Source organism: Heptranchias perlo, chromosome 27 (genome assembly GCF_035084215.1).
Source record: "Heptranchias perlo isolate sHepPer1 chromosome 27, sHepPer1.hap1, whole genome shotgun sequence".
In the NCBI taxonomy this organism is placed as follows: domain Eukaryota; kingdom Metazoa; phylum Chordata; class Chondrichthyes; order Hexanchiformes; family Hexanchidae; genus Heptranchias; species Heptranchias perlo.
Genome location: NC_090351.1, coordinates 32,147,302 through 32,168,665, shown reverse-complemented (window position 1 = coordinate 32,168,665; position 21,364 = coordinate 32,147,302). Strand labels below are relative to the sequence as shown.

Genomic DNA, 21,364 nt, shown 5'->3' with positions numbered 1-21,364 from the left:
AAATTCTCGCTAAATTTGCCTCGCATTATGGATTCTAAGAGTTTACCCAAAACTGACGTTAGACTAACTGGTCTATTATTACCCGGTTTATCTTCTTTCTTGTATTGCTTGACCGTAGCCTTTTGTTTGAGGTTGTAGACAATTTAAATATATGAATGCTATTTTGTTTGCATAAAAAAGGAACAACGGAACAATTTATTTTGGAGTTTGAGATACTGTGACCTTCATTCGTGAAGGTGAGAAGCAAATCATTCATTCATCACATGTATAAAAGCACCCAGACTGCTCCAATGTCCAGCACAACGGAAGAAATTGTGTGAAGCTCTTCTGTTGACTATAGCTTTCCATAACACCGCATCAAAGAACAGCATGAAGTGGTTAATCATTTCACTGGTCTGTGTCCAGCTCTCTGAGTGTCTCTACAGGTTGGTCATTAAACCATTGAATTAATTTATATCAGCCAATTTGTGCACCATTGTGTACATCTGTTAATTTTCAATACCTTTCATAGAGTTTGCTTATTTTGGAATCAGTGTGTTTCCATTAAAAAAATGTTCTATATGTGATATATTTGAATTTGTTCAGTTCAGTTCAACTTAAACTTAACAGTGCTACTTTTAAGGTGTTTTGGTTAGCCGAGATCCTCAGACCAGCAGGGAAAGTGAACAATAAGACTATTCCAGAGATCATCACACGACTCATCCTTTATCATTTCAGAGTGCCTTTGCACAGGGGCAAGTCTGTTCGAGAGATCCTGAAGGAACGTGGGGAGCTGAAACATTTCTTAGAAACTCACAAATATGATCCTGCCTTGAAGTACCGAGCTTTGTACCCTGACTACCAAGCTGGGACAGGGGTTGAACCATTTCTCAGTGCCATAAGTGTAAGTACAAAGAAAATCAGCTTTAAAAGGAATTATTATTTAAAAGGAGAACTATCCCAATCCTCAGCAGGAGAATTGATCACTGTTACGAATTCGGGTCTGGTCGCAGATACCTTCTCGAGCACTGTGACATCATTCGCCTCCACCTGACTTCTGTTGTCAGGGGAAGACTTGTTCCCCCGAAAGGGCACAGGATTATTTGGGATTCTTAAGGAAAAAAAGAAGAGGCGCCAATAATGCAGCGCTACGGAACCATTCACTGGGGCACTCAGGAAATCTCCCAATTTCCCACATCAGCCCCTGTTTGTGGGGGTTGACTGACGCTACCCTATATCTGCTTGTATGATAGTGTGACCTGGGGCTGGTTCAAAAGTACCCCTTGTGACCTGAACCAGATATTCATACCTTTTATACATGCACTTCTTCAATCTCTTGCAAGGCAGACCAAGCAATCTCTTGGTGAGACGAGGCTTGGTTTATTTCACAAAACATGAATGTGCAGGCCAACAGTTTTCATCAGATTCACTTGTTTTAATCAGTACCATTGTCTTCACGTAATAATAAAATAATGAACATACTACACTTCCCCACACTAGTGAGTCATCTTACTTGGCTTAATTAGAATATCTCCTCTGCATTCTGTCCTTCACCCCAGGGTAGAACCCCCTCTCCCTGCAGTCTCCCATCTTTCCATCAAACTCCAGTGTTAGCTTTTAGTCAAACTACCTATCCCCACCCAAGAGCGGAATCCACCAGCTTAACATGGCGATGACTATTGTGTCGAACGAATAAAGTTATCACAGCAACAATGAGTGTGAACAATCACTAGAATACTAAAATATCTTTTGTTGTGCCGAGCACACTGGTTCAGGTGCCCATCTGAATCTCAATCTAAATCTCCCAGCTCTGCTATCCTGTGAATTTAGTCCCGTGTGTGCCAAGCTGAATAGTAGTATTTTTAACATATTTACAGCAAGGTCCCCCCATGGCATCAGAGGTAAGAAATCCCGAAATGTGACAATCATTTTGATCAGCTCAATAACTCATCAGAAAAGGAAACATTGTGGTTTTTCTTCTGGCAAAAACTTATTTTGGAGAATTCTTTTGGTTTCAATTGTGGTTATATAGCCTCAACATTGGAGTAAATATCATCAGTTCTGATTTTCAATTGGTTGTTTAGAGTTACTACTATGGATCCGTTAGTGTGGGTACCCCACCCCAGAGCTTCACTGTCCTGTTTGACACTGGTTCATCCAACCTTTGGGTCCCATCCATCTACTGCAACAGTGCACCATGTAGTAAGTAAAAGTAATTGATTCAAGTGATTATTTCTTCGGAATTTTTTTCATTCTGACTGAAACAACTTTCTATAGAACTTGAATTCTGAAGAAATAAATGATAATTCATTCTTCTTTTTTCAGGGAACCATGCAAAATTCAACCCAACCAAGTCCTCAACATTCACCACAAATCGCCAACCTTTTAACTTGTATTATGGCGCTGGGAGTCTGTCTGGATATTTTGGATATGATACAGTGAACGTAAGTACTGAAAAGAGGGCACCAATATGCATTGGACATCCAATTCCTTATACAGTAATGTTGTCTCAATATTTAGCCTTCGCGGTGTATGTCAATGCAATCCCACGTTCCTGGGATGAGAGATTGAGTAGAATGGGTCTATACTCTCTGGAGTTTAGCAGAATGAGAGGTGATCTTATTGAAACATACAAGATTCTGAGGGAGCTTGACATGGTAGATGCTGAGAGGTTGTTTCCCATGGCTGGAGAGTCTAGAACTAGGGGGCATAGTCTCAGGATAAGGAGTCGGCCATTTAAGACTGAGATGAGGAGGAATTTCTTCACACAGTGTGAATCTTTGGAATTCCCTCTTTCACAGAGGGCTGTAGAAGCTTAGTCGTTGGATATGTTCAAGGCTGAGATAGATAAATTTTTGGATTTTTGGGGAATCAAGGGATATGGGGATCGGGCAGGAACGTGGAGTTGAGATCGAAGATCGGCCATGATCTTATTGAATGGCGGAGCAAGCTCGAGAGCCAGTATGGCCTATTCCTGCTCCTATTTCTTATATTCTTTTGTTTTTCTGAATGGAGCAACATTGTTTCTACTGACAGCTGTCTCTAGTTGTAAAATGTATCTAAAAAACAATGACACAAAAATTGAAACAGTATTTATTATGAATATTAACCTAAACCAGGAAATTATTTTAAGGCTGTGGACTCATCGGGGATTCAGATAGCAGTTCTAAACTTGATGGCATGGCTCTCTATCCTCCAATAGAGTTTCAATGCTTATCAGATGTGCTTTCAATACATAAGCTAATAACTTAAATTGGGGCTATGATGAGAATACAGTATTATATTTCAGTTTTTGTATTTTGATTATATTGATATTCTTTATGGCACGATTTGAATCATAGAAATTTACGGCACAGAAGGAGGCCATTCGACTCATTGTGTCCGTGCCAGCCGAAAAAGAGCTATCCAGCTTAATCCCACTTTCCAGCACTTGGTGCATAGCCCTGTGGGTTACAGCACTTCAAGTGCTCAACCAAGAACTTTTTAAATGAGTTGAGGGTTTCTGCCTCTACCACCCTTTCACGCAGTTAGTTCCAGACCTCCACCACCCTCCGTGTGAAAAAAATTCTCCTCAGCTCCCCTCTAATCCTTCTACCAATTACTTTAAATCTATGCCCCCTGGTTACTGACCCCTCTGCTAAGAGGGGTCAGTAACCATTTTATCTAGTCCCGTCATAATTTCCCCTCAGCCTCCTTTGTTCCAAAGATAACAACCCCAATCTTTTCTTATAGCTAAAATTCTCCAGCCCTGGCAACATCCTCATAAATCTCCTCTGTACCCTCTCTAGTGCATCTTTCCTGTAATGTGGTGACCAGAACTGTATGCAGTACTCAAGCTGTCGCTGAACCAATGTTTTATCGAGTTCTAGCATAACCTCCCTGCTCTTATATTCTATGCCTCATCTAATAAAGGAATATATCCCATATGCCTTCTTAACCACCTAATCTACCTGTCCTGCTACCTTCAGGGATCTGTGGACATGCACTCCAAGGTCCCTTTGTTCCTCCACACCTCTCAGTATCCTCTCATTTTTTGTGTACTCCCTTACCTTGTTTGCCCTCCCCAAATGCATTACCTCACACTTCTCTGGATTGAATTCCATTTGCCACTTTTCTTTCCACCTGACCAGTCCATTGATATCTTCCTGCAGTCTACGGCTTTCCTCCTCACTATCAACCAGACAGCCAATTTTTGTATCATCTGCAAACTTCTTAATCAAGCCCCCCACATTCAAGTCCAAAATATTAATATAGACCACAAAAAGCAAGGGACCTAGTACTGAGCCTTGCGGGACCCCACTGGAAACAGCCTTCCAGTTGCAAAAACACCCGTCAGCCGTTACCCTTTGCTCCCTACCAATAAGCCAATTTTGGATCCAACTAGCCACTTTCGCTTGGATCCCACGGGCTTTTACATTTTTTGACCAGTCTGCCGTGTGGGACCTTCTCAAATGCCTTGCTAAAATCCATGTACGCCACTTCAAACGTGTTACCCTCATCGACCATTCTTGTTACCTGCTCAAAAATTTCAATCAAGTTAGTCAGACACGACCTTCCCTTAACAAATCCATGCTGACTGTCCTTGATTAACCCGTGCCTTTCTAAGTGACGATTTATTCCATCCCTCAGAATCGATTCCAATAATTTGCCCACCACGGAGGTTAGACTGACCGGCCTATAATTACTCGGTCTATCTCTTTTGCCTGTTTTAAACAACGGTACAACGTTAGCAGTCCTCCTATCCTCCGGCACCACACCTGTAGCCAGGGAGGATTGGAAAATGATGGTCACAGCCTCCGCTATTTCATCCCTTGCTTCTCTTAACAGCCTGGGATACATTTCATCCGGGCCTGGCGATTTATCTACTTTCAAAGATGCTAATCCCCTTAATAGTTCCTCTCTCGCAATGTTTATCCCATCCAATATTTCACACTCCTCCTCAACTATAATCTCCGTCTCGTCCCCCTCTTTTGTGAAGACAGACGCAAGGTATTCATTAAGAACCATACCCCTGTTCATGTAGAAATATAAATAGCAGCATACTCAGAGTGAGGAGACAGATATGTAACTGAGTAGCGTGTGGGACAACCATACAGTGGAACTGGTAAACTCAAGCTTAAACGAACAATACCCCGTACAGTTACATACCATGCACTTCTTCAATCTCTCTGAAGGTAGGCCAAGCGAGCACTTGGTGAGACGAGGCTTGATTTATTTCACAACACATGAACGTGCAGGCCAACAGTTATGATAAAATTCACTTGTTCTAATCAGTACCATTGTCTTCACGTAATAATAAAAATAATGAACATACTACACTTCCCCATATTAATGAGTCATCTCACTTGGCTTAATTAGAATAGCTCTTCTGCAATCTGTCCTTCACTCCAGGGTAGAACCCCGTCTCCCTGCAGTCTCCCATATTTCCTTCAAACTCCAGTGTTAGAATTTAGCCAAACTGCATATCCCCACCCATGAGGAAAATGCGAGCAGAAAATCCAGTCACACTGTTTACATGTGCCCTATGTTCAGGTGTCAGCCCTTGCTCAATGGTAGCATTCTCACCTCTCACTCAGAAGGTTGTGGGTTCAAATCCCACTCCAGAGACTTGGTCACAAAGCCTGATGCTCCAGTGCAGTACTGAGGGAGTGCTGCCCTGTCAGAGGCTCCATCTTTTGGATGAGATGATAAACCAAGGCCCCGTCTGACCTCTCAGGTGGATGTAATATAACAATGGCACTATTACGAAGAAGAGCAGGGAGTTCTCCCCAATATCCTGGCCAATATTTATCCCTCAACCAACATCACTAAAAAAAAGAACAGATTATCTGAGCATTATCAGATTACTGTTTGTGGGACCTTGCTGTGCGCAAATTGGCTGCCGCGTTTCCTACATTACAACAGTGACTACACTTCAAAAATACTTCATTGGTTGTTAGTCACTTTGGGACGTCCTGAGGTTGTGAAAGACGCTATATAAATGCAACTTTTTCTTTCTTTCGAGCTATAGAGTAGCCTTATTGTGCTACAGTAGCAGGTTAGAGCATCACCTTTCAATTGGAAGAGATCTTGTGTTGTGAGGAGTTTTATTTAAGGAAGAAATTATAATAAATAATTTGAGGAGGGAGAAGCCTGTTGATTATAAAATAATTTGAATTCAAATCTGTATTGCTGGGAGAGGATCAGTCAGCAGCCAAATTAATGGAGTCAATTACCAGCTCAATGCTACAGTGTTTCTCAACTTAGTGCAATATTTTTCTTTTACTCTTTTCCTTCCCAAGGTTGCCGGCATCTCGATTTCAAACCAGGAGGTGGGCCTCAGTGACAATGAACCTAGCAGTAGCTTTTATTATGCTCCATTTGATGGAATCCTTGGTCTGGCATACCCAGCACTCTCAGCAGGACGGGCCACGCCTGTGTTTGACAACATGCTATATGACAGTCTGGTGGAACAGCCTCTGTTTTCTGTGTATTTGGAGAGGTAATATATAAGTGTTAGGGACCTGCAGATTTTGGTACTTGCAATAGGACTTCATGGATTTTACTAATTGATAGCTATTTAGAGCAATACCAGTTGGGAGGAAAGCAGAGATAGAAGATTGTCAGAGATTGTAGCAGTTCCTTAGTCCTCAAATGGCTAATCAAAAATGTAAGTAGCTGTCCTAATGCCAACCCCAATACATGTCCCTGTGTGTTACTTGTAAACCTCTACAGCATTATTTGATCCAAGCCTAAGTTATAATGTTACACCATGTTATAGGAAGCAGTGAAATGTTATAGGAAGCAGTATAGTGTACATATAAAACCTGCAAAGGAGATCAAAATGAATGCGAAAGAACCTTTACGAGCATAATTTCAATCAAAGTCGATCAGTTTTAGAAATCTTTATCTTAACTACACTATTCACTCTAAAACATTCATTTGCTCCAAAGACGTTTAAGAGAGAAACATTTATTTAATGCTTCAGCGGGATGGGGGAGAGGGATATGAGCTTCAGTCAGGAGTTAGAAAATGGGTGAGGGGAAGAGTTTTTTATAAGTATTGAATAATGAACTGTTTGATTTATTCCAGGAATCCAAACAGTCAAAGTGGCGGTGAAGTGATATTTGGGGGAATCGACAATAGTCTTTACTCAAGTCAGATATTCTGGGCTCCAGTAATTCAAGAAATGTACTGGAACATTGGCATACAAAGGTAAGTGAGAAAAGAGAGAAACAGTCACATTGCAATCACCCTCTCAATGGGCTGGTACTGGCTGCAGATCCCTCGGAGGATCACAGGACATTTCTGTAAAGTGAACCAAAGCAAACAGCACTGCTATTTCAGAAAAAAGAACAATTTTTTTCTAATACTGCAAATAAAATTTTGGCTCCCTGAGATTTTGTTTTACAACACAAGGAATTTGTGGAAAAATAAAATTGCCATTAAGCCCCACAAGCCCACCCCTTTTAAATTGAACTCAAAACTATCAACTCATTTTCTCATCCTATCCTTCGATCTCTTCACTCTCCCAAAACAGATCTAGCTGCCTCTTGAAGCCAATCGTCCCTCTATTACCTTCTCTAATAGTTTATTCACAAGGTAACTCCTAATTGTGTAAAAAAATCCCTCTAATTTCCCTTCTCACTTCTAACATCCCAATTTGTAACTTGCATCTCTTAATATTTCAACTCTTCACCATAATGAACAATTTTCTCAGTTCAACTTTGTTACTGCCTTTCATGATCTAAAGAGAATGAGTTTTTCAATATTCATCAGTAGGAACGTAGAGAATAATAGAGCTCATATTATGCATTTAATATATTACAAAAAGGTTTACAATTTGTGCGGGTTATAATTAATTGGGAATTGTGCTTCACATGAAGTTTAAGTAAAAAAGAAAAATCACATGAAAGTCCTATGCTGGTTGTCAGATCCTGTGTGAAATAGATTATTGCAGTTTATGGCCAGTGCCTTGTGGGCATGAATTGATGGCACAAAACTACCCCTTAATTTGGCACTTACTCAGAGAGGCTATAATGATGGTTTGAGTGGGAAGTGGAAAAAATATTAAGCAGCACAATCTTCTGAGATATGCTCAAGAGAATGAGGAAATGGGAAATCTTTTCGAAGTATGCAGTCCCAAGTGACTACTTTGTTTTTGCTACAGGAGCTATCATCAAATCAATTCTATCTTTCAGTGTGCTTGTCAATGGCCAGCCTACCTTCTGTTCCCAAGGATGCCAAGCTATAGTCGACACTGGAACTGCCGAACTCATGATTCCAAATGAGTACTTACGTACATTGTTAAAGACCATCGGTGCATATGAGGATCAGTACGGTGAGGTAAGTAGTTGTAACAATTGCCGATGGATTCTGGGCCTGCGGCATGACTGGGAATGTTGCACCATGCTGACAATGGCAGGATTGCAAATCAATTATTGTAATCTATAATTAATGCTCATATCGTCATATTTATCACTATTAAATGATATCACGTTAACTGGTGGAAAAATAATATCTGTATCCAAACAGTGCACATCCCATTTTACTAATAAAAGATGTTGCCTAATGGTGCTTAAGGGAGGATGGGAAGACACAGTGGGTTAGGTCACTATCCATTCAGTTCTGGGACTTTGATTTGAATCCAATTCAAAATGATGGAATTAAAGTCTCTTCTCTCTGACAGCTGGAAGGATCTTAAGTAAAATGAATTTGAGCCTCAATTCCTGGAGAGCATATTTGAGTAACAATCGGCTGCTGCACGCAGGGAGGTCACAGGTCATGCTTTGTGAGAAATGGGGCTGATATATTGATGTAATAGGGAGTGCTCTTCTTTGGTTGTAGTTAAGGTACAATTTGAGGTAGTATAATAGAAGCTTTATTATGCATTTAACTTGACGCTATACTTGATCTTGGGGTTTTTGATGTTGATAATGGATGCCAAAAGTAGGAAAATGTTCCATTCCAAAGAGCTCGGATCATCGACCTTGAGGAATAAACGTTTTCATCAAAAAGAAAGAATTTTAATGTATTTCTTAAAATGCCGCTCAGCAAAATGACAAGTTAAAGACAGATGAGGAGTGCATTTAGCCCATCTTAGCTCATTCACCAGGGAAAAACTTAGGCCATTACTTCATCCCAATGGAGCCTGAATGAATCTAAGGTTTTTGACTCAACTAATTCACCAAGAAGACATTCAAAATGTGTGGTCACTCATTGCATGATGATGTGCTTCCTGATATCAGTTCTAAGTTGTCCTTTCATCACTTTTAGCCTATGCCCCATTGTCCTACAACTGTGACTTACCTTGACGGTGTGCTCCAAATTTACCTAATCTATACAATGTCATATTTTATATCACACCTCCTTCCAAAGCTAAAGACCTTTAGTTTCTGCTGTCATTCCTCATTACAGAATCCCCTGATGCTAGGAATCAGCCTTGTTGACTCTGCTCTACATAATCTCATTGTCGATATCTTGGTGACCAAAATTGGACATGGCCTTTAAGGGGCAGACTGACCAGTGCATTGTTCAGTTTCTGCACAACATTCACTGATTGATACTCTACGGATTTAGCAGTATAGTTCACCATTCCATTTTCTTTATTTATCGCCGCTCCTCAACGATTTGTCAAGTGCCCAATCTATGAACACCCTCAAGTCCCTTTCAACTTTGCCTTCAGCTCATTCTGTCCGTAATGTACGTATCACACCCATTCTTTCATCCGGTGTGCACTACCCAATGTAACTGTAAGAGAACCAGTTCACATGATAGCAGAATATTGAAATCCGACTCTTTACAGCAGGATTTTTACTTTAATACCTCAATGTGAATACCTGTTTAATGTGGTATAAACAGAACACCTCGTGGGGGCCTCTGAAGTGTAGCATTGGCAACTTTCTGACTCCAGTTTGATAACCCATCTGAACAGATTATTTGTGAAATAAATTGTACATCACATGATCCCTTGCAGTTTATTTTCCATTTGTATTAATTATGCATAAATCTTGAGTGTTGCCTTCTCTATTTAACAGTATGTTGTCGACTGTAACAATATCGCAAACATGCCTCCTTTGACCTTTATGATAAACGGAGTTGGTTTCACAATTACTTCATCTCAATACATCCTTCAGGTATGTATATTCTAACAACAAAATCACTAGGGGTTATTATCTTTCTTTGTGAGGTGTTTCAGTTGGATCACAATGGCCCCATGGCAGGAGGAGTTTGACTGCTTTTTATGGTATAGCATTAGCGGGGAGGGGAATGGTTCTTTTTTTTACTTGTAATTCTTTTCTCTCTTTTATAATCTCTTTAGTTCTTATCACAGGACTAAAAAGCTTGATGCTGAAAATAATATAGATTTCTATGGCCTGGAGCTAATTGCTATGTTAAAAATAGATTTAACTATACAAGGATCTAATTTGCAAATGAGTCTAATCGAGTGTTATTATCTTACAGAACAACGGATACTGTATTGCTGGGTTTCTATCGTCCTTTCTTTCTGCCCCTACCAACGACGGACCACTGTGGATTCTGGGGGATGTCTTCCTAAGATCATACTATTCTGTTTTTGACAGAGGGAACAACAGAGTGGGATTCGCTCAGGCTGCCTAAGGGACGTTCCCTCTAATTTAGTTCAATATTTCAGCAAATAAAGCAGTGCCTTTTAACCCTTGTATTTCTCTCCTACAAAACAATCTCTACCTTGACACATTGATGTGGAGATGCCGGTGATGGACTGGGGTTGACAATTGTAAACAATTTTACAACACCAAGTTATAGTCCAGCAATTTTATTTTAAATTCACAAGCTTTCGGAGGCTTCCCCCTTCGTTCACCTGACGAAGGGGGAAGCCTCCGAAAGCTTGTGAATTTAAAATAAAATTGCTGGACTATAACTTGGTGTTGTAAAATTGTTTACAATTGACACATTGATTTCAATGGAGATGAAAATCGAGCAGTTTCTATAACGGGCAGCAGATCTGCAACATCAGTTTTATACCCAGATGGCAAGTTGAAAATCTGCCCCAAAGTCTTTCTAGTAGATGGACTGTCGGCTTTTATTTAAGTTTACTGTGAATGGGGTTTATGTTGGGCCATGTTTTACTCATCTCTGTCTGGCGTCTATCCTGCCAGTTTGTTGAAATATTGATCTTTGTCTAGTGATCCAGTATATCCAATGGATTTACTATTTATTGTTGTTAAACAATAATTAGAAATGCAAAGAAAAATAAAACTGTAACTCAGAAATCAAAGTCTTATTGTTCTTTGTTACAATACAGAACCTTAAAGGTTTACAACACAGAAGGAGGCCATTCAGTCCATCATGTCTGTGCCAGCTCTTTGTTATAGTAAAAATAATATGTCAGTGTTGATGTGAGATTTTACCCACCAGACAACTTAAAAATCATGGGGGTAAGTTTCACCTTCACTGCTTACACTTGAACAATTACATTTTTCGCTATGTTTAAATAAATTGATGCATTGTATGCATTTTGTAAATCAGTGAGTTCCTCGATACAATTAATGATTCAATTTCTGTCTGAATTTATTAATATAGAAACTTCATCTGTGTTATTATAAACCTGCATATTTTGTCCATGAGTATTGCCACAGGAGATCAACTGTTGTTCCATAAAATATGTCAAAATAATTTTTATATTCATAAACCTTAGCATATGCCACCCTCATTTCTGCATCCTGTTACAATTTTTCAGGTTTTACACCAGGTGTTAGCTAACTCTAGCTAACTGTTTCTGTCTTTCTTCCTTAGAAGCAGCCATTCTGGTGTGAGAGAGAGAGAAAAACATTCTTTCTCCTGCATTAAGTCTGTGTGTGGATTAATGCCTATTCTGATTTAATTAATTCACAATGAGTAATCCACAAACAATGATTGAAAACAAAGGAGACCATCTATGTTGATGGTCATAGATGCTTCTCAATTATATGACTATTTTAGCCAACTCACGTTGTCTCAAAGCTACAGAAGCTTGCATAATAAATTGTCTTATGGCTGGCTATCTCTCTTTGGGTAGGAAGTAATATTTCAAATCACTAAGGCTACCACTCACACTTTTATGTCTGCTTGTTAAGTCAAAAATGCATTCCCCTCGGAGTTATCTCCTTGTAAACTGAATCTAATATTATAGCAATATCAAAACATTAATTAAAACAAAATCCCATACAGTCCAAACAGGTGAAAGTCCAAAATGTTACATGCATACAAAGCAAAAAGCAGTAAGATAATTTGTTGGATGGCCATATTTACAAATTAAATATCACTAGTTGACTGAAAAATTGATATTGGCATTGGAATATTGGCCTTATTTTGGAATCGTTTCCATTACAGCATGTATATATTTCTGAATAGTGATAAAAAAACAAGCCTGCATAAAGCTTGCTGTTATCTCCGCGCTACTATAAATGTATCACCTAGACAAGAAAGGAGGTCAGAAAGTCAGTGAATTCAGAGGAGAGAGGGCAAGGGGAGCTGAGATGGAGATTGGAATCATCGAGGATGAGGAATCACTCAGTGCAGAGGCTGAGAGATTATATCGGTGAGAAACTTGGGGTGGAGCTTAGGGCAAGTAGGGGGTGGGGGTTGTAGTAGACAACGTAGATTTTGAAGAAGAAGTGAGAGGATGGAACAAGGTACGGTCCTCGAAGGAGGGGTAGGTGCTAGAGGAGTAGGGAGAGGAGCCCCAATGTGCGACTTGGTGACAAGGGCAACACCACCACCACTATAAGTAACAGGATACGATATTGCAGTTAGTAACGTATAGTGATATGATGGCAAAGAATTATCAAAAACAATACTGTGACATCTGCAATTGCATAAATACTAAGTACAAGTACTGGTCCACTAATATGTACCATAGTGAGAACCACTTCAGGTCAAAGTAGGCCATAAATTCATCTCTTGGATTTGGGACTTTTAGCAGTGATAGGCCTAGAAATTTCGCCACGCTTTTCGGGCGCTAAATGGCCTCCTAAGCATCCAATATGGCAGAGAGGAAGCGCATGTTCATTATAAGCCAGAAATGCACTGCCCGCCATGTTGGTAAAGGCCACAAAATTGGCGTCCAGTGCCCACGCCTGATACAGGCATTAGACCCTTTGCTTATGCAAATAAGGGGCCTAACTCCTGTTTGAGGCCTCCACTGCAAGACTGGTTTGTCCTGAGGAAGCCGGCACTTAATAAAACCAGGCCTACATGCAGTCTAACAGGTGGTCCTCAAAGGCCACGACCAACAAGGTAAGATTTTAAAATATACTTACCTGAATGTGGAGCCAGGAGGAGCAGGAATGCTTCTCCCAACTTCCCCACATTCAAAGAACGCAGGTGGCTGCCGGCCATCTCTCTCCCCCCACTCCAAATCGCTGCCACTACCAACCTCTCACCAGCTATCGTTACCTCCCAACCCGATCACCCACCATCTAGTCACCTGATCTTCCATTCCGCTTCGCTGGCGAGCTGCCTGTTACTATATGCAGCTCACCGGCTCGATGGCAATGAGGCCTGAGGCCCAATATCAGGTGCGCCACAGGCCTCACCATTCAGGGATCGCTCCTTGCGACCCTCCCTCCCCCACCACTCCACACGCTCAAAAATGCATGCGCTCGAATAGTGTCAGGACCAAAGTCTCCCTATTAGTCCTATACATGTGTCCTGAAATGCTTAAACGGAGTAACAATCTTGGTGAATATATGCTCTAATCTAACACAGCTTTAATACCAAATTATAAATTAAGGTTTAAAGTTATTATTTTTTCCCCCAAGTATAATTCAATCAAGAGGAAAAATGTTCCCTTTTTTCTAACTGCCGTTTATCCAAATAGTTTATATTGTAACCGTGGCTGTGGGTTCTGTTGGTCCCATTTTGATTTGGTAGCTCTGCACTTGCTTGTCAGGCTGTATTGATTGTGGCCTTGTGTTGACACATTTTATACACGTTGAAGATACTGGTGCCTTTGTTTTATTTATTTTCTCCATAAATCCTTTAAATATTTTGCCACCCTTAATACTTTTTACGCATTCCGCATTATAAAGACACCTTAGAATGTCAAGGAAAGAAAGGTCTTGAAACTTGCTGTACTTGAACATTTGTTTTTATCGTGGAACATTTTATCTATTGTTGAAGACTAAAAGTAATTCTCTTATCATTCTGTGCCATTGACTTTTTAAATCGCTATACAATAAGCTGCACTATTTGTGCAGATTCAAATCACTTAAATAAACTACATTTGAGTTTTCCTTTCCTTTTGTAAATGCTAAACAAATGCTAACATTTCAGAGGTGAGTGGCTGTTTGAAGAAGGAATGACAACTAGCATGGAGTTATAGTCCAGCAATTTTATTTTAAATTCACAAGCTTTCGGAGGCTACCTCCTTCCTCAGGTGAACGATGTGGAAATGAAATGAAATGAAATGAAATGGAAATGAAATTTCGAGGATTTCATTTCCACATCGTTCACCTGAGGAAGGAGGTAGCCTCCGAAAGCTTGTGAATTTAAAATAAAATTGCTGGACTATAACTTGGTGTTGTAAAATTGTTTACAATTGTCAACCCCAGTCCATCACCGGCATCTCCACATCATAACTAGCATGGAAACATTCAATGGCACACACACCCTCCCGGGAATGTGATTTGTGTTCACAATGGGCTGGATCTTGCTGTAAAAATAACAGCATGTTAACAACGCACACCGTTATTAATGTGCAAGTCGGCCAACAAATTCAGGGGATTAAGAGATACGCCGTGAGTTGCAAATCTCCAGAACTAGCCGGTCAATTTACACAGCTCCGCCGTTTCCTTCACACAAACGGCATCTTGCCTTTAGCCTCCCCGTTATTTTTAAGAACTTGCTTGATTGGCACATTAATTGGCCATTAAACTCGCCACAGCAAGTTAAGTTTGGTAACTAAGGTAGTTACCTTAACTGAGGTAGTTACATGTTTCGTATGTAATGACTGAGTATTAAGGAATCTACCTTTTTAACAATGTGATCATTGTTAATGCAGTACCAATGAACCTCTCTGGTCCAGAGATTGAACAATTTAAATTGTGAAGTCTCATTTCATCAGGTGGTAAATTATTCTCAGAGATTTTAAAAATGTCAAATTTAAATTTTAATTTTTTTTTTCTTACTTTTCCTATCTGTTCCTTTTTTTCCTCTCTCTCTTAATCCAATCTTTCTTTCTCTTTCTGTACCTGATTTGACTCTAATCCACTCACTCTTAATTCACCCTCCTTCTCCGTCTGTTTCTTTCTCAATCCTTAAATCTCATTTGCTAAGGGGATACACGATTGGTCCCACCATTCACTAAGGTCCCAGATGCCCCATTGCCCTCTCCGTGAAATACCCCACTCCGGCAATATCAGGCCCAATGTTGCCTTTGACCCAAGTGCTATTGTAAGAATGGGTTTGAAGGCACGATATTTCACATCAGGAAATATACAATCACTTAAACCAGAAGAATACCTTCTCTCTCTTTATTGAATCCAGTGCCAACATCACTAGCAGCTCAGCTATAGCATAGATTGAAAGCACTCTTCGGCCGAATAATGCGCCTTATGCCCCTGTTACGTCACTGTCGCGTGCCCAGTTCCTACACCAGCTATCCTCGTGGTCTCTCTCAGGAAAGTGCCAATTAATTAGTCCTGTGGACCCACATCTGGTCAGACTGGGCTGGATCCATAGTCATGATTTTTCAGAGGCGAACTGAGAATGGTGTATCGACGACGAAGGGAAATAAAGGAAACCCTGTTAATTGTTCTTAATTACTTTCCTCACTGAACAAATACAATGGAAAGTGAGTTGTAATGAGTTTGCAGCCTCAGCTGTTTAACTAACGGGAAGATCTGAATGGAAGGGAAGTAAAATCAATGGTGGGGGGATGGAGAAGTCAGTGTGACCACGTTCACAGATCTTTGGAAAGAATGAAAGGATCCAGCAGTCGAGTGTTAGCAGGGTGGGATTTACTTTCTTTATGTGTAGTGAGAATCTTATAGTTCAAAAATAAATATGAGTTTTGCCATAATCTGTGAATGTCAAATGTTCTTGTATGACCCCCAGAGGTCAGTACTAGGACCACTGCTTTTTTTTATATATATTAATGACTTGAACTTGGGTGTACATGGCACAATTTCAAAATTTGCAGATGACACAAAACTTGGGAATGTAGTAAACAGAGGAGGGTAGTCATAGACTTCAAGAGGACATAAGAACATAAGAAATAGGAGCAGCAGTAGGCCATACAGCCCCTTGAGCCTGCTCCACCATTTAATAAGATCATGTCTGATCTTCTACCAACTCCACTTTCCCACCTGATCCCAATATCCCTTGATTCCCTTAGAGTCCAAAAATCTATCAATCTCAGTCTCAAATATACTCAACAACTGAGCATCCACAGCCTTCTAGAGTAGAGAATTCCAAAGATTCACCACCCTCTGAGCGAAGAAATTCCTCCTCATCTCAGTCCTAAATCCTGAGACTATGTCCCCTGGTTCTAGACTCTCCAGTCAGGGGAAACAGTCTCTCAGCATCTACCCTGTCAAGTCCTCGAAGAATTTTATACGTTTCAATGAGATCAACTCTCATTCTTCTAAACTCCAGAAACTATAGGCCCATTCTTCTCGATCTCTCCTTACAGGAAAAACCTTTCATCCCAGGAATCAATCTAGGAGACATAGACAGGCTGGTGGAATGGGCAGATACATGGCAGAAACGTTCAAGGATTTCCACATTCACCTGACGAGGGAGAAAGCATCCGAAAGCTTGTGATTTTCAAATAAAATTGTTGGACTATAACCTGGTGTTGTAAGATTCTTTACATTTATAAATAGAGACATAGAGTACAAAAGCAAGGAAGTTATGTTGAACCTTTATAAAACACCGGTTTGGCCACAACTGGAGCAGTGTGTCCAATTCTGGGCACCGCACTTTAGGAAGGATGTGAAGGTCTTAGAGAGGGTGCAGAAAAGATTTACTAGAATGGTTCCAGGGATGAGGGACTTCAGTTACGTGGATAGACTGGAGAAACAGGGGTTATTCTCCTTAGAGCAGAGAAGGTTAAGAGGAGATTTGATAGAAGTGTTCAAAATCATGAAGGATTTAGTTAAAGCAAATAAAGAGAAACTGTTCCCATTGGCAGAAGGGTCGAGAATCAGAGGATCACAGATTGGCAAAAGAACCAAAGGCGACATGAGGAAAAACTTTTTTATGCAGCAAGTATTTATGATCTGGAATGCGCTGCCTGAAAGGGTGGTGGAGGCAGATTCAATCGTGGCTTTCAAAAAGGAATTGGATAAATACTTGAAGGGAAAAAATTTGCAGGGCTACAGGGAAAGAGCGGGGGAATGGGACCAACTGGATTGCTCTTACAAAGAGCCGGCTCAGGCTCAATGGGCCGAACGGCTTCCTTCTGTGCTGTAACCATTCTATGATTCTATGAAATTATGCTTCCAAGTTAACATCAAACTTTTAAATCATATTTATTGCAAAGAACAATAGCAAGAACCCAAATAATTTTTGAAAGATTTGTAAATTGAGTTATGGGTTCTTGTGATTTGAATAATAGACTATAAACAGTTAGCATGTGCCTCTATGACACTGTGGTGAGTTGCATATGGTCAGTTGGCTTCTCTGTCAGGTACTATTGAATGAGTATTTGTCCTACTGTCCACCATGTATTAAAATCACCAAAAATACATAAAAGGGAACTAGCAGTCTGTGACCAATATCTTTTAAATTTGGAAATATATGTTTGATCTGACTTCTATTTCCTCTCTCCTTCCTTGTAAGGCTCTAAAATATGTAGATTGGCTGTTGATGTGGCCACACTAAACTGAAATAACAACTTGCATTTATATAGCATCTTCAACGTAGTAAAACGTCCCAAAGCGCTTCACAGGAGCGTAATCAGACAAAAATTGACACTGAGCCAAGGAGGAGATTTAGGACAGGTGATCGAATGTTTGGTCAAAAGACATAAGTTTTAAGCAGTGTCTTAAAGGAGGAGAGAAACTTGGAGGGGCGAAGATGTTTGGAACGGAATTCCAGAGCTTAGGGCTTAGACGGCCGAAGGGACAGCTACCAATGGTGAGAACAGGGAAATGGGAGATGCACACAAGAGGCCAGAGTTGGAGGAACGCAGCGTTCTCAAAGGTTTATAGGGCTGGAGGAGGTTATAGAATGTGATGTGGGATACTCTGGAATATCCTATTGCCGCAGATCCTTTTTTAAAAAAGATAACAAGTTGGGAAGCCATCGATGTGACAGAATAGGCGTGTTGGAAACCTGTGGTCAATGTGTCATGATGTAGTTTGCTGAAATGGCTGGTTGGCTGGAATTGTTGAATATGATGATTTTTGACTCAACTCTGGCTGGTTCAGAAAAAACAGACTTGAATCTATACTTGCTGGCCAATATAAATGTGCTGTTATAATTGAGATATCAACTAGATAGATCCAACTTGGTGTCATAAATCTGCAGATTTGTTCATTTTATTTTAATTTGATTTCATATGGTGGCTTCTATTCACAAAATTAGAAGGGGTATTTGATCCTAGATCAGATTTGTTTATCATTTTAAATTCTAGATTGTTTCATCTTGTATATTCTTTGATTGATGGCCGCTTCTTAATCAGGTTTGCATCTCTGTGGACAAGTTTGCATAATGCTTGAAACATGGCTCCATTCCACATTAGATACTATTCATATTTGTATGTAGCACGTTCCATTATCAATCTTATCTGTTCTGCTGCTATCAGCAATGCACCTTTCTCTCGATTCAGTTATCTTCAACTGGTTCTTGTAATCACTCTTGGTTCCCTTTCTGTTTGATTGCTTGTATCTTTATAAATGTATTTGTTTGTTTGTTGTGTTATTCCGGACTTCCTGATTGAGCAACTGTGATCTAGTTCTTGTAATTTTTCTCATTTGTCTCATAGGAACTCATTTTTACAACCCTGAAAACACTTATTTTTCTTTGTTTTACTTTCAAGCTCAACCTCCCAGTCGTTCCTACCTATCACCCTATACATAGCTGTAAAGTTTCTCTATCTAAAATCTTCCACATCTGTGCTGTTTTTGGCTTTAGCCTTAACTGCATGACGTCTAACCAAACAATGGTGGTTAGGTCCCAAATGCTTCCCTGCTTCTAGATGACTAATCACTTTGAAACGACTTATAAATCCTAGATCTAATATAATACCTTCCCTATTGCCCTGTATCAGGGCAGTGTCCTAGGCCCAACCATCTTCGGCTGCTTCATCAATGACCTTCCCTCCATCATAAGGTCAGAAATTGGGATGTTCGCTGATGATTGCACAGTGTTCAGTTCCATTCGTAACCCCTCAGATAATGAAGCAGTCCGAGCCCGCACGCAGCAAGACCTGGACAACATCCAGGCTTGGGCTCATAAATGGCAAGTAACATTCGCACCAGACAAGTGCCAGGCAATGACCATCTCCAACAAGAGAGAGTCTAACCACCTCCCCATGACATTCAACGGCATTACCATCACCGAATCCCCCCCCATCAACATCCTGGGGGTCAGCATTGACCAGAAATTTAACTGGACCAGCCATATAAATACTGTGGCTACAAGAGCAGGTCAGAGGCTGGGTATTCTGCGGCGAGTGACTCACCTCCTGACTCCCCAAAGCCTTTCCACCATCTACAAGGCACAAGTCAGGAGTGTGAAGGAATACTCTTCACTTGCTTGGATGAGTGCAGCTCCAACAACACTCAAGAAGCTGGACACCATCCAGGACAAAGCAGCCCGCTTGATTGGCACCCCATCCACCACCCTAAACATTCACTCCCTTCACCACCGGCGCACTGTGGCTGCAGTGTGCACCATCCACAGGATGCACTGCCGCAACTCGCCAAGGCTTCTTCGACAGCACCTCTCAAACCCGCAACCTCTACCACCTAGAAGGACAAGAGCAGCAGGCACATGGGAACAACACCACCTGCACGTTCCCCTCCAAGTCACACACCATCCCGACTTGGAAATATATCACCGTTCCTTCATCGTCGCTGGGTCAAAATCCTGGAACTCCCTTCCTAACAGCACTGTGGGAGAACCGTCACCACACGGACTGCAGCGGTTCAAGAAGGCGGCTCACCACCACCTTCTCAAGGACAATTAGGAATGGGCAATAAATGCCGGCATCGCCAGCGACGCCCACATCCCATGAACGAATTTTTTAAAAATCACGGTGTTGAAAATCAATGGGGCAGAATTTGCTGGCAAAATAACCGTGAGTTAGCGTGTAAATCGTCCAACAATTTGTGGTGAGGAAAAGATATGCTCTAAGTTGCGAATCGCCACAAATTGCTGGACGATTTGCGCCGCTCCGCCATCAGCCTCGCAAAAACCAAATCTCACTGTCAACCTCCCGATGAGTTTCAAGAAATTGCTGCATTTGTGTTGTTAAAACAAACGGAACTCGCCACAGAAAGTTAGGGCTGGTATTTCATGGCGTAAGGACCCTTTTAATGACAAGATTTATGTTCCTGCAATGCCACTCAACCTCTCCAGCCCAGAAAAGGAACAACTGAAACTGTGGAGTCTCAGTCCTGCAGGTAGTAAATTATTCCTAGAGGTTTTTTAAATTTTCAATGCTTTAATTTTTTTCTTGCGTTTCCTTTGTCTTTTTCTTAATCCAATCTTTCCCACACTATTTCTCTTTCTGTGTCTAATTTGACATTAATTCACCCTATTTCCTTCTCTGTCGTACGCTCTGTTTCTTTCTCTGTCCTTAAATTTCATTGGTTAAGGAGATAGACTACTGGCTCCATCGTTCACCAAGATCCCAGGTGCCCTGTTGCCCTCCTTATCAGATCGCATTTTTGGTGCAAAATTAACTGAAGCTGAAGGGTGAGGAAAATATCCAACTCACAGCACTCAGCATGAGATGCCCCGCTCCAGCAAATTCTGGGCCAATGACTTATTACCTCTATGAAATTGTGTGTTTTTTTTCCTCCCCTCTCTCTTGTGGTTGTTCTCTATCCATCCACTTTATCACTGGGACATTGAAATCCTCCATGATTATTACACAGGGATTTCCTTCGGCCTTTTTTTAATGCTCAAACATTGTTATCCAACCTTTCACCTTGAACTGGGGGTCAATAGCAGTGATCATTTATTATTTTCTTGTTTTTATTATTAATAATTTCTACCCAATTCATTTTATCATCTCCGCTTCTACTGTTATATCCCTCCTTCAATGGCGGTTGTCTCCTCCACCATTATTGGGTCCATCTTTACAAAACATTCTGTATCCTTTTAGTCCCATTTCTGTGGATTCTCTGTTCACGGTTATGTCGCTGTGATTTCCTTAGCAGTCATCCCATCATTCATTCTAACATGGACACCTGGTGCAGATCCTTTC

General features: G+C 40.7%; 1 protein-coding gene across 1 annotated transcript; it reads left to right on the top strand.

Moving 5' to 3' along the window:
* The first annotated feature begins 369 nt into the window (after window positions 1-369).
* Window positions 370-10,578, top strand: LOC137344725 (gastricsin-like). The gene is made up of 9 exons (XM_068007857.1): window positions 370-425; window positions 718-874; window positions 2,064-2,181; window positions 2,305-2,423; window positions 6,261-6,460; window positions 7,051-7,173; window positions 8,160-8,304; window positions 9,996-10,094; window positions 10,423-10,578. Exons 1-9 carry the CDS (start codon window positions 370-372, stop codon window positions 10,576-10,578), a joined length of 1,173 nt encoding a protein of 390 aa, XP_067863958.1.
* The last annotated feature ends 10,786 nt before the right edge of the window (window positions 10,579-21,364 follow it).